The 14,503-nt window shown below is 44.7% G+C and overlaps 1 protein-coding gene across 13 annotated transcripts in view; it reads right to left on the bottom strand.

The window, feature by feature from the left end:
- Nucleotides 1-11,212: 11,212 nt before the first annotated feature.
- The window catches only part of kcnk5a (potassium channel, subfamily K, member 5a), a 36,173-nt gene continuing 32,882 nt past the window's right edge, over nucleotides 11,213-14,503 (bottom strand). For all 13 annotated transcript variants that reach the window (XM_080192993.1, XM_080192995.1, XM_080192999.1 and 10 more), the window contains 2 exons: nucleotides 14,245-14,413; nucleotides 11,213-12,441 (listed from right to left, as the gene is read on the bottom strand). In XM_080192993.1, the coding sequence (XP_080049119.1) occupies nucleotides 11,588-12,441; nucleotides 14,245-14,413 (1,023 nt within the window). In that variant the 3' untranslated portion in view covers nucleotides 11,213-11,587. The remainder of the gene's footprint in view (nucleotides 12,442-14,244; nucleotides 14,414-14,503) is intronic.

Raw genomic sequence — 14,503 nt, 5'->3', positions numbered from 1 at the left:
TCCCCCCATATCCTTTGATCCCCTTCATCTCAAGAGCTATATCCAACTGCTTGAAAACATATAGGGCAAGATTCTCTCAGCCTGCTTCCTGCTGGCAGGAGGTGGCACACTGTTTGCTGGTGACGGAATTCTCTGAGCACACTACTGTCAATGGGAATTCCCACTGAGGTCACCCCAGGCAGGCGGGAAACTGCGCTGGCGGCGGGACTGGAGAATTCCGCCTGCGCAAACGGCAGGAGAATTCCGGCTACAATGTTTTGGCCTCAACTGCTTTCTATGGTGTTGAATTCTAAGTCTTACCACTCTCTGAGTGAAGACACTTCTCACCTCTGTCCCGAAAGGTTAAAGGCATCTCCCTACCTATATTAAACATTGGTTTGGCCTCAACTGGAGTCTAATTCTGGGCACTCCTGCACTCTAAGAAAGATGCATAAGCTTCAAGAGGGAATACAGAAAAGATTGGCAGGAATGGTTCTACTGATGAGGGACTTTGCATGCATAGACTGGAGAAACATAGAGCTATTCTCCTTGAAGAAGAGAAGGTTCAGAGGAGATTTGATAGAGGTGGAAGGATTGTGAGCCAATCTCCAAGTTTGCTGATGACACCACTGTATGGGTCAGATCTCAAACAATGATGAGACGGAGCACAGAAATGAGATAGTGAATCTGGTGAACTGGTGCGGCGACAATAATTCCTCCCTCATTGTCATCAAAACGAAGGAGATAGTCATCGACTTTAGGAAGCATAGCTAAGGAATGCCCCTGTCTACATCAACAGGGACAAAGTAGAAATGGTTGAAAGCTTCAAGTTTTTAGGTGTCCAGGTCACCAACAACTTGTCCTGGTCCCCCCCCATGCCGACACTATAGTTAAGAAAACCCATCAACGCCTCTACTTTCTCAGAAGACTAAGGAAATTTGGCATGTCACCAACTTTTACAAATGCAAAATAGAACGCATTATTTCTGGATGTATCACAGCTTGGTATTCTGTTCTGCTCAAGATTGTAACAAATTACGAAGAGCCATGAATGAAACCCAGTCCATCACTCAAACTAGCCTCTGACTCTGTCTAAGAACTCTGTCTCCGCTTCCCGCTGCCTCAGAAAAGTAGCCAGCATAATCGAGAACCCCATGCACCCTAGACATTCTCTCTTCCGTCAGGAAAAAGAAACCAAAGTTTGAGGTCACGTACCAACTGTCTCAAGAACAGCTTCTTCCCTGCCATTATCAGACTTTTGAATGGTCCTACCTTGCATGAAGTTGCCCTTTCTCTACACCCTAGCTATGACTGTAACATTACGTTCTGCAAGCTCTTCTTTCTCTATGAATGCTGTGCTTTGTCTGTATAGCGCGCAAGAAACAATACTTTTCACTGTATCCTAATATATGCGACAATAATAAATCCAATCAAAGCCAGAGAATACAGATTTCAAGTGAATGGTGAAGGAAAATCCTTTGAGATACATTGAGATATTAGGATCCAGAATGCACTGTCTGAACGTGTGACGGAGGCAGATTTAATCATTGCTTTCAACAGGGAATTGGATGAGTACCTTAAGGGAAAAGACTTTCCAGACCACCAGAAAGTGGTCAAGTGGGATTAGCTAAATTTGATGCTGGGAAGTTGTTTCACCTTGTGGAAAGAGTCTAGGACCAGAGTACATAATCTCATTGTAAGAGGTTGCCCAGTTAAAACAGAGATGAGGAATTTCTTCTCTCAGAGGGGAGTGAACTATGGAATTCTTTACTATTAGAGTTGGGTTGTGAACCATGTTCAAAGCTGACATAGACAGATTCTTAATCAGTAAGGGAATCAAGGGTTATGGAAATAAGACAGGAAAGTGGAGTTGAGGATTATCATATCAGATCAGTCACAATCTCATTGAAAGTAAAGTTTATTTATTAGTGTGACAAGTCAGGCTTACATTAAAACTGCAATGAAGTTACTGTGAAAATCCCCTAGTCGCCACACTCTGGCACCTGTTGTGGTACACTGAAGGAGAATTTAGCATGGCCAATGCACCTAATCAGCACGTCTTTCGGACTGTGGGAAGAAACCAGGGCATCCAGAGGAAACTGACGCAAACACAGGGAGAACGTGCAAACTCCGCACAGACAATAACCCAAGCTGGGAATCGAACCCTGGCACTGACAGTGCTCACCACCGTGCCAGTGTGCCACCCCAGTGGGGGCCGTGGTGAGCGCAAGCTTGCAGTAAAAGAGTGGCAATGTCGCAAGATGAGCGATCTTCTGCCCACAGACAGTGACCCGAGGCTGGAATTGAACCCAGGTCCCTGGCGCTGTGAGGCAGCAGTGCTAACCACTGTGCCACCCCCTTTAGGCTCTTGTCTGGCACTATGTTCAGTGATGAGTTTTGGTTCGTAAAACGTGCTGCTGCGTTATAGGACAAAAAAAAATAGTCTGCCAGTGCATATTAATCCTACGTATTTCTCTTAATCCAACACCTTAAACTGCTCCCCACCAGTGGCAGGCATGTAATCACCAGTACTAAACCTTCACTTCATACAGCTTAACATACTCTTTCCAGGCACAACATGTATTTGACTGATCAAAGTCTATTTTCACAGCTGTCGTCAATTGAATATGAAGATGTGACTGACAAAAATATGATGGTCTATACCGTTTCAAACAATATTATGTCTGGTTCTTTGTTTAGGTTATTGCAAGGTCGGGCACTGGGATTTTTTAAAAATAGCAGTCATGACTGTCCTCTTATGTTTTCAGTCTCACTTTTAGTTTGAGAACATTACAGGATAACAATTAACTTAAGCTGTGTTCTGCTAACTCCTTCCTTTTAAAGCATCCTGTGTTTACGGAGAGGGAGCTGGGGAAGGAGGAGGGGGAGCTGGTGGTGGGTGAGTGAGGCAAGAACACAACTGCTAACTGGAGAGCTAAGTGCAAGTTGCAAAGGCCAAGGGCCTCTTTGTATGAATCACTTTTGTAGATTTGGTTTTCGTTTAATTAAGTACTTCAGACTCGCAGTGCAGTTGGCTGTAGCCAGGAAACCACAGGCCAATTGTCTGTCTCTGTCAGGGGCTATTGTTGGCTTCTCAAAGTTGCTGCCTGGGATATGAAAGGCTCCCTTTGGCTTAAAGGCCTTGAGGTCATTCCTCATCTTTGCTGCAATGAGATCGATTTTCACGAGTGCCTCAGGTTCAAAAAAATCTCATCCAAATGCTCAGAGTGAAAGATCTTCAGTGGGAGAAAGGCTGAAAGGTTTGAAGGCCATTTTGTATCAAAAGTAGTTAAATGTATCAGAGTTAAATATTGCCCCACCATCTCTTTTTAATTCGTGGGACTTGGGCACCACTGGCCAGTCCAGTATTTATTGCCCATCCCTAGTCACCCTCAAACTGAGTGGCTTGCTGGGCCATCTCAGAGAGGCGTTGAGAGTCAACCACATTGCTGTGACTCTGGAGTCACATGTAGGCCAGACCAGGTAAGGACGGCAGATTGCCTTCCCTAAAGGACATTAATGAACCAAATGGGCTTTTCCAACAATTGGCAGTGGTTTCATGATGATCAGTAGATTCTTAATTCCAGACATTTTTTATTGAATTCAAATTCCACCCTCTGCCATGGCAGATTTGAACCTGGGTCCCCAGAACATTACCTGACTGTCTGGATTAATAGCAGATAGTGATAATATTGCCTATCTACTGCTCCAATTTGCCCCTGTGAAAATGTCTTTCTCGTAAAAAGCAATTTATAAACAGGAATAGAATATTCTGGCAAGGTAGGACAGTGGTTAGCACTGCTGCTTCACAGCTTCAGGGTCCTGGGTTCGATTCCTGGACTTGGATCGCTGTCTGTGTGGAGTTTGCACATTCTCCTCGTGTCTGCGTGGGTTTCATCCGGGTGCTCCAGTTTCCTCCCACAGTCCAAAGATGTGCGGGCTAGGTTGATTGGCCATTCTAAATTGCCCTTAGTGTCCCGGGATTAGTGGGTAAATTTGTGGGAATAGAGCCTAGATGGGATAGTGGTTGGTGCAGACTTGATGGGCTGAATGGTGTCTTCCTGCACTGTAGGATTCTATGTAAACAAAAAGATCATGACAGGACCGTTAAGTGGGTTGTTGATGTCATTTAGTGGGACTAGGTGATAATTGTGGAGCTGGATTTGTCTTGTGTTTGAGTTACCTTGCCAACGTTTGGAAGATGGCACTATACTGCCCACTGGTCAGTTGAATCTTCCCACCCAACACCAAGCACACTGGCCAGAAGCAGAAATGGCAAAAACAGCAGCTGTTCACAAACACTGCAAGGAGTGCGAGATCAGTATGCCACACCTGACCACCCCTGCCGTAGAATGGTTATGGGGCAAAAGGAGGCCATTTGGCCTGTTGAGCCCTTGCCAGCTCCCCACAAAAAAATCACAAGACATAGGAGCAGAAGTATGCATTTTGGCCCATCTAGTTTCCTCTCTAGCATGGTGGCGCTGTGGTTAACACTGCTGCCTCATGGCCCCAGGGACCCAGGTTCAATTCCTGGCTTGGGTTACTGCCTGTAGTCTGCCTGTTCTCCCTGTCTCTATATGGGTTTCCTCCGGGTGCTCCGGTTTCCTCCCACAGTCCAAAGATGTGAGGGGTTGATTATAGAGTCATAGAGGCATTAAAGGGTCTAAATTGCCCCTTTAATGTCAAGGAGATTAACAGGGTAAATACATGGGGTTAGGGGGATAGGCCCTGGGTGGGATTGCGGTCGGTGAGGGCTCGATGGGCCAAATGCATTCCTTCTGCACCGTAGGGATTCTATGAGATGGAGAAATGTAAAATATTCTCCCCAGACAGGTGACATCAATTTGAAGATAGCATTAGAAAATTCTGCAATACATTCCTAATTGGAGTAGCACTTTTCTTCTAGTCTACACATTACCTCGACTTAGCTTAGACATCCCGTCTAAGTCAAAAGGCCTGAAAGTTCAACCCCCACTCAAGGATTTGAACACATGATCTAAGATGATATTTTCATGAATTGCTGTTGTGTTGCTAAGTAGAACTCATGACAATGTTCAAAGGGGTTTGTCCTGGTACCTTGCCCGATAGTTATTGCTCAACTACCCTCACTAAAACAGATTAACTAGTCTATTACAGTAACAGCTCATTGACTATAAAGCACTTTGGCAGTCAGCTGAGGTTATGAATGCCATTAGATAAGTTTTCCCACTTGTTGTGCATGATTCATTTTGAATAGAATATCTACTTTTAAAATCGTAGTGACAAGACACAGCGGTAAAAGCATTCAGGGAATACTAAACAGTGCCTTACTCAAGAAGGGTGGCACATGGTTAGCACTGCTGCCTCACAGCGCCAGGGACCCAGGTTCAATTCTGGCTTCGGGTCACTGTCTGCGAGGAGTTTGCACTTTCTCCCTGTGTCTGCGTGGGTTTCTTCCTGGTGTTTCAGTTTCCTCCCACGGTCCAAAGATGTGCGGGTTAGGTGGATTGGCTATGCTAAATTACCCCTTAGTGTCAGGGAAATGTGTTTAGCCTAGCTAGGGTAAATACATGGGGTTACAGGGATAGGGTTTGGGTTGGATTGTTGTCAGTTCAGACTCAATGGGCCAAATGGCTTCATTCTGCACTGTAGGAATTCTATGATTCTATGACTAAACCAAAGATCCAGTCATCGTAGGTAGCAGTCATTCCAGGTTCTCCCTCTTTCCCTTGAACCTGCACCAAATTGTAAAAATCTAGAGAAAGTCTGAGGTTCCCAGTGCAGAATGCTATTAGAATAGGACCAGGCCTTTCAACCTGATGAGTTGTATCTTAACTCCGTTTACCCACCTTTGGTTCTGTGATCTGCTATATAGTTTGGCTTCACAAAAATCATTCTGGCTCAATCTCAAACCTGTCAATTAACCTCCTGGTGGGAAAGGGAAAGAGCTCGAAAGCTCCACAAGTATTCACTTCGGTTGTAAGAAAAGTGGAATTTTTTTTAAAGAACAAAGAAAAGCATAGTGCAGGAACAGGCCTTTAAGCCCTCCAAGACTGTGCCGATCATGATGCTCTAACTAAGCTAAAACAAAACTTCTTTCCTTACCCAGTCTATATCCCTCTATCCCCTCCCTATTCACATCCCCATTCAGATACCTAGAATTATAGAATCTCGGCCCATTGCGTCTGTACCAACCACAATTCCACCCAGGCACTATTCCCGCAACCCCACACATTTACTCTGCCAATTCCCCTGACAGTATGGTCAATTTGGCATGGCTAATCAACCTAACCCGCACACCTTTGGACTGTGGGAGCATCCAAAGGAAACCCACGCAGACACAGGGAGAAAGTGCAAACTTCATACAGTCACCCAAGACTTGAATTGAACCTGGGTCCTTGGCGCTGTGAGGCAGCAGTGTTAACCAGTGTGCCACCATGTCATCCATTGGGGCTCACCCAGATTACCACCCTGAGCACACTCTGGAATGTGCACCCACAAAGGTGCATGTGTCTGTGATGGTGGAGGTTTTAGGACCCAGCTGGGGGAGGTCCCCCATCCTATTTTCAGTTTTGGTCTCCATAATTAAGGCCATAAAGTAGGTGGAAAAGGAAATGTTCACTAAAAAGGCCCCCCGGGTGAGGGTATTGACTCATTAGGAGTCACTGATCAAATTGGGTCTACATTCACTGGAGTTTACAAGGAGTGGTGGTCTCATTGAAATCAATAAGATTCTGAAAGGGTAGAGACAGAGGTCGTTTCCAATGATCGGCATATGTGAATCACAGGAGGCACAGCCTCAAGGTAAGGGGGAAAATCATTTAAGGACTGAGATGAGGATAAATTACTTTGCTCAAAGCGTTGTGAATCTTTGGAATCCTCACCCCAGTGGATTGGGAATGCTCCATTGTTGAATACTTTACCAGCTGAGTCACAGAGAGTTTGGTTCCTCAGGGAATCATGGGGAGTGAGCAGGAAAGCAGAATTCACACCCAACGTCACCCACGATCGTACTGAAATGTGGAGTACACTTGCTGAGCTGTATGGGCTGCAACAACATGAGCTATTTCTCATGCTCGTAAAACAGCAGGAATAGATCATAAGATCCTTCAAGCAAGCTCTTCTTTCAGTATGATGTGCGACATCCTACCCTTCAATTCTACTTTCATTAGCATTCCTACCGTGGTAGAAGGAGGCCATTTGGCCCATCAAGCCTGCACCCACAACAATCGCACCCAGGCCCTAGCCACTTAACCCCATACATTTATGCTGCTTGTCCCCCAACACTAAGGCCAGAATTTTGCTGCCTCACAGAACAGAAATCTCTGTAAGCTTCAGGCGGGATTTCATGACCTTATCCGAGAAAGGTCTTAAAAGCCTGCCCGTAGCAGCAATTTAGCACGGCCAATCACCTAGCCCACATATCATTGGATTGTGGGAGGAAACCCACACAGACACGGGGAGAACATGCAAACTCCACACAGATGGTGACCCAAAGCCAGAATCGAACCTGGGTCCCTGGCATTGAGCGTCTGCAGTGCTAACCACTCTGCCATCTCTATTCCTTTCCCACTCTATCCCCATATTCCTTGATTCTATCATGTAAAGAACTGCTTTCTGAGATCACTCTATGATTGATCTAGCTCTAACGTTATGGACTGAAGAGACAGTAAGAGATAAAAGGATAAATTGTGTTGCAAAGTCTCAACAAGTCAGACAAAATCTGTGGAGAGTTATACAGCTAACATCTTCAGGTCAATGGCCTTTCTTCAGAATGCATTTCTTTTCTGTTTTTATTTCAGGTGTCCAGCATGTGCAGTATTTTGCTTTTGTGTTAGGTAAATGAAGTAGTAGGGTGGCATGGTGGCACAGTGGTTAGCACTGCCGCCTCAACGCCAGGGACCCAGGGTCAATCCCAGCCTCAGGTGACTGTGTGGAGTTTAATTGTTCTCCCCCAGTTGCTCCAGTATCCTCCCACAAAGTGCAGGTTAGGTTGATTGGCCATACTAAATTGCACCATTGTGTCAGGGGGACTAGCAAGGTAAATGCGTAGGGTGATGGGGATAGGGCCTGGATTGTTGTTGGTGCAGGTTCGATGGGCCGAATGGCCTCTTTCTGCACTGTAGTGATACCATGAAGTGATTTTGGAGAACTGAAGCGGGTAAAACATGACAGTCTTGCTGAAAAAGAGATGTTTTGTCAAAACTTTATATCTTGCACTGATCAGAACAATTGAAAGAATACCAATGCTCGGGTGCATGCTCCATGCCCATGCCTCCACCAGAGCTTACCAATCAGCACTCTCTTCTCGCACAGTCCAAATCTGTTACTTCCCCTGACAATGATGTTCTTACGATTGTCCTGATGAGTGAGAGGTGAAAAACTTCTACAAAATGCCTCATTATTTCAGCGATACTCATTTCTGAACTACTAAACAACTATTTACATTCCACAATATTAAAGACCTGGGACAGGTTTCTTTGTTTTTTTGTTTAAAATAAGGCCGCTAAGACATTTGGTATTGTACATATAAAAAAATTTATTTATGTTCCGAAATGAACATAGAAATAAATTAGGTCCACAGTTTACAGAGAACCATAAAGGACGGCACTTAATACAAGACATTTCGAGGAATAAATACAACAATCAGGCTTCTGGAGTTCAACAGTTTTTCAATACATGGAGTGACACAGTGAAAGGAACAGCTTTTACCTCTTCCTTTACCTTTAAAAAGTTTTCACCTTTGACACTAACCCACCTTGAGAACGTGTGTATAATGCAAATTTACCTTTTTGGGAAGAGGGAGATAAACCCAGTGCTAGCTCTTCAACCTCTACGGCCCATAGACTAATATCAATTAGGCAATCCTGCCTCTCACTGCTCCCATTATTTTATTTTCTCCCAAATCCTGCTTCAAATAAAAGTAAGAATTCTCACTACACCAGGTTAAGGTCTAACAGGTGCTACCAAATAAACCTGTTGGGCTTTAACCTGGTGTTGTGAGACTTCTTACTGTGCTCACCCTAATCCGACACTGGCATCTCCACATTAAATAAAAGAGAGGGGCATCTCCAAGCTCATTGCCAAGCTTGGTGGCAATGTGTCGTAATGAACACTTAATGTGGTAATGTGTTCACTACCACATTAATGAAAGTGGTAATGAACTTACAGTAATAATATGCCGGCAGCATGGAGTTTCTGCTCTCAATAGTTTAAAGCAACCATGGAGCTTTATCGTGAGGTGACACAGCCCCTGCTCTGTAACGGACTTCCAGCATTCGACATGTGGTCAGGTTCTGGCTGCCTTTAAGCGGGGGTGGGGGGGGGGGGGGGGGGGGGCGGTGTCTAAATATTCTACATGTTTCTAGCAGACGCGAGGGCGGGGAATGGTCTTCTTGAAGGAAAGGAGAAGTTTGGCCAGGGTCAGCCTAGCTGTTCGCTGCCTTTGTTTCTCTGTAAGGAATTTCCGTAACAAGCGCATCCCCACCTAACCTGCCAGATAAAGTGGGGCCAGTGCTCCTTACATGCGAGCATGGTTGTTAAACCATACTGTGCAAGAGAGAAAGAGACACACACACACACACACAAATGAGATATACTTCAATGGAGTCATCTGTAATTTAAATTAACAGAACAACCAAGTGGGATGAGTGTTCTATGGAATCTTCAAATTGATTTCCACTTGTTAAAAACTGAGACTGATGAAGACAACAAATAAAAACTTTTTAAAACTTCTATAATCTTCAATATCATCCAGCTCCTTCAAGTCATAATGAATCTTTAAAAACACATCAATGCCTGACCATTTCATTCCCTGGACAATAGTGCAGTATTTCCCCAAAGGAAATAGCAGCTTATTAAGACTAGGAATCTTTAATGGTTATCGACCTTAGGTAAAACAGGATAAATCTGGAGAGGTGATCTCGACTCCTCGAGCACAATCCCCCACCTCAGTCAGGGCAAGGTTCCTCACCGGGAACCTTGCCTTGCAGATTTTATGGTCTTAGTACCTTCATGCCACTGTGCCACTTATGAGAAATATTCCCACCAATCCAAAAACGGAAGAGAGCAGCCTGCGATTAGTGGGACACAGATGTCACAATCGTCTCTTTTCTCCCCTGAGGCTATCTTCGCCCACAAGAGGAAAAGCACAATTAAACTCGAGTTCCAGCAGTTAGCTCCATTCTTTAACCGATATATTCTTTGGAGTAGGAAAACATAACCCCAGTAACAAATGTGTATCTGCGATAATGTGCTTGTAGTGATCGTGTCTTTGCGACGCGCTTGGGGCCTAAGTAAATGTACCATAGCCAGGCGCTTAGCCTGAATTCATGGCCCATTTTTCGGCCCACAGCTACCCACCTGTCACCAAATTGAGTACCAGGCTGGCAATACATGTAAACAATTAAGTGCCAAGAAATAAATTGCAGTTTCCACTGGTAAAGTTTGTCGCATCTGATCAAATGATCCTGCAACAGGATGAAGAATAGGAAAGGTGCAATGGCTCATTCGCACCACTATTTATAAGTTAAAACATGTGGAGGGGATAGAAGAGAGGATTGGGGGGGGTGGGGTACAAAAGAGAAAGAAGGAGTCTCGTTCTAGCGACTTCATCGCAAGCTACTCCTCTGTGCTTATCACCAGATCCCATCACTTCAGATCGAAAAGCGTATGGAAAACACAGCTTGACTTAGCCGTTTCCAGCTGTTTTTCTTCTGGATTCTGTATCAGATAACCAAGTCTGATAAATTTTTGTCTCTGGAGTATTTAACGTCTTAAAAGTTTTTTGAAAAGTCACAAAGGCAGAAATATATACAGAAATATACACAAGAGTCACTCATAAGGTCCAGGTCACAATCAAGGATCTGTGACTGCATTGTGGTGACTAGGACAGGGATTTGGCATTATGCAGCAGCCTGGAAATTTGTGCACAATACATGATTTTGCATGAATAAGTCCCGGTGGCAACGTAAGTGGCACTTTCTCAGCAATAAATCACATCGCTGAAACAAGTCACTTGAACATGCCGTAAGCCACAAGTTCTCCCACCCCCAATCTCTCAAGCAGCAAAAAAAAGGAGAGAGAAATTGAGCTCTCAGAATTTTCCATTTGTATATCATTGAATCTGGGTCAGAAGGAAAACTTCAGTGCCAGTATGGCCTTGAAAAGACTTGGAACTAAAAGCGACTGTCTTATTTAACGTCTACAGTTCCTGGCTCAAAAATAAAAGCTTAAAAAGGAGTTTTTTTTTAAAGAAGAAAACTTCAAAAGGAAGCAAAAAAAAGTCACAGTATATAAATGAGTTCTTTCAGTCTCTGGAAATGTTTTTGTTTTTGTCACAGTTTCCATCCCAGTCAACATTTGTGCTGGAAGTGTTGCTCTCCAGCTCTCCTATTTAGAAGAGGAATGCTCCTCTTCCAGCTAAGGCCTCTTGTCTTTGTTTTGAAGGAGGGAAGAAAAAAGGATTGTGTCTTGGAGGTGTTTTGACTATACAGCCAAGAGTCATTAGCAGCTCCTCCAAACCAACAGGGGAGTGTCTGTTCACCCGTCCGCTTTTTGCTCAGGTCCTAGCGCCAAACGAGCAAAGCAGGACCAGGAAATTTGGAGGGGAGAGTCCCGGACGCCTTTGGTTATATCACCACTTCAACATTGTGCACCTTGTTGTTGTGCACTTTATTGTATCTGTTCATCAGCTGCTCATAGTCAGGTGGACTTCCCAGCATGCACGTCTGGAAGTCTGGATGGATGGCGTCCGGTGTCAGCACCAGGCTGTCAGACTCTTCCTCGTCCACCATGTTCTCATCCAGTGACAGCTCCATCTTCTCATCGTCACTGAGCAGGTTTTGCTCGTCTATGAATCGGATGTTGACGTTCTCAAAGAACAGTGGTGGGCGGGCGCGCGTATCCCACACCGAACAATCCTCGCAGGCAGTTTTGTCCAGTTGGTTCTCTTGCGTAGTGCAGTCTGCCGGAGAGTTCAGATCTTTTCCTTCATTCAGCGGTACAGTAATCTCGGTGTCTTCCATGGCAGGTTGACTGGGTGGCTCATAACAGAACCGTCTCAAGCCTATTCTTCTCAGCTGAACGGCCCCAGGTTTACCATTCCCCTCCTCCTTCAGTGCAGGCTTGGCAGGGACCTGAACACCCAATAGTTTGCTGCTGTTGTTCTTCAAAGTCTTTGAGCCAATCTGCTTGATGAGATCATTGTAGCTCTCTTGCTTCTTGGAAAGGAAGCGAAAGATGTTTACCTCGGTGGACTCTGACATTTTGGAGTCCGACATTTTAGAGTCGAGAGGCTGGGCCTTCGGCACAGTTACCACAGATTCCCTCATTCGCTTCCGCCGTTTCTTGATGGCTTTGTGCGCCTGGACAAACATGCTGACCTTCCAGTTGAAGAAAAGGGAAAGCCATGCCAGACCCAAGTAGATCCACAGCTCCACAAAGTATCGGTAAAGGATATGGTAGTTTGCATTTGGGTTCACACCTACGGAAAAAGTGTACAAATTTAAAAATTGTTGTAGCTACGCAAATAAAAGTCAAAGAAAAGTCAAGTCAGGTGGACATAAAGTGAAGACGATTCACCCAAATCTATGATATCAATTGTGACGAATTCATTTCTTTTGTACACAAATTGGGGGGCGCGGGGGGTGCGATAGCCTAGTGGTATGAACACTTTTAGTCATTCATTGGACGCTATTAATCCAAAAACTTAGCTAATGTTCTGGCAGTCAGGTTTGAATCCTGCCACAGCAGCTGGTGGAATTTGAATACAAAAAAATCTGGAATTAAGAATCTACTGATGACCATAAAATCATTGTCGATTGTCGGAAAAATCCATCTGGTTCACCAATGTCCTTTAGGGAAAGAAATTTGCTGTCATTACCTGGTCTGGCCTACATGTGAACTCCAGAGCCACACCAATACAGTTGACTCTCAACTGCCCTCCAAGGGCAACTAGAGAAATAAATGTTGGCTAGTCAGCGAGGCCCGCATCCCATGAATAACTAAAAATGTTAAATGATTTTATTCTTGCCCTCTTTGTTTGATCTGGGCAGGCCACATATCCTTTAGCATTAAGTCAGTTAGAACATCCTGACTCAAACGCTCTACAAATGCTGACTGGTGAGGTAGATAAGAGCAGTCTAGTAATGGTTCTTCCCTTTAATTTTCCCCTCCTACTCTGGAAAGAAACCTCAGAAAAAAGGAAGTGAAAGGCGAATGAGGATGAGGAGTGAAATTTTACAAAAGTCTAACCACTATTTCGTGCAATTGCACACATATCAGAAAGATCAAATGCTGAGGTCCAACTTTTTTTTTAATTTATTCACGGAATATAGGTGTCACTGGCTGGCTAGCATTTATTGCCCATCTCTGGATGTCCTTGGAGGACAGTTGAGAATCAACCACATTGCAGTGGCTCTGGAGTCACATGTCAGCCAGACCACCTTCAGCCCCAGCAATTCTGCTTCCCCGTTTTACCAAAACCAAAGAAATGTGTGATATTTAAAGAGTTAAGTGTAACAGGATCTTTACCTTGCCAGGGCTAGAGTCTTGGTGGCACAGTGGTGAGCACTGCTGCCTCACAGTGCCAGGGACTGGGGTTCAATTCCAACCACGGGTCACTGTCTGCATGGAGTTTGCACATTCTCGCTGTGCCTGTGTGGATTTTCTCTGGGTGCTCCGGTTTCCTCCCACAGTCTGAAGGTGTGTGGGTTCGGTGGATTGGCCACGCTGAATTCTCCCCTAGTGTCGGGGGATTAGTAGGGTAAATACATCAGTTTACGGGGATAGGGCCTGGTGGGATTGTTGTTGGATGAACTGAATGGTCTTTATCCTGCACTGTCGGGATTCTATGATGACACTGCGCACAGCAAATGAACCATTCATTCTTGCCTCGGCCCATTTGTAGGGTTCTTTTCTTAGTGTGCTAAAAGCAAGAAATATTTGCAGGTACTCGTTCCGTTTCACGTAGAACAAAAGCGATTGCCACTCTGGAGCTATATGCCCACTGAAAGAGCTCCAGCTTAAGCAATCACTGTTGCAGGTTAATATAAGCTCGTGTACAACATTGGCTGTGTTACAATAATGGGTAGTGGGGAGCCAAGTCCTACTGGGTTCTTGTGTCGTGACTTGTGATAGAAGGGACTGTTGCAAAGCGCCATGCAAACAAAAGTGTCTTGGTGTTCAAGTCTCACCATCATTTCAAACTTCAGCTTTATTTGATCTGAAAGACGATTCTATGCCCGTAACCCAATAAGAGGCAACTTAATCAGAAAATGACTCTTACCTGCCACGAAATCCCCAAATCCAATGGTGGAGATTGTGATGAAAGAGTAATACAAGCCTTCAATGTACGACCATCCTTCAGTCACCATGAAGACAAAGGGCGGTATTACCAGGTGCACCAGGACACCCCAAACAATGAAAATAACCGTGCAGGTTATCTGGGCCTTCCGCTGTTCAAGGAAAGGATGAAACAGAGTGTTAGGACAAGAACTGAGTGGTGTGACTTTCCATAGCAGCAATACTTCAACAAGGTCACATTG

Source organism: Carcharhinus amblyrhynchos, chromosome 7 (genome assembly GCF_965287045.1).
Source record: "Carcharhinus amblyrhynchos chromosome 7, sCarAmb.v2.hapA, whole genome shotgun sequence".
NCBI classification, from domain to species: domain Eukaryota; kingdom Metazoa; phylum Chordata; class Chondrichthyes; order Carcharhiniformes; family Carcharhinidae; genus Carcharhinus; species Carcharhinus amblyrhynchos.
The sequence above is the reverse complement of the archived record's forward strand: the minus strand, read 5'-3'. Positions and strand labels throughout refer to the sequence as shown.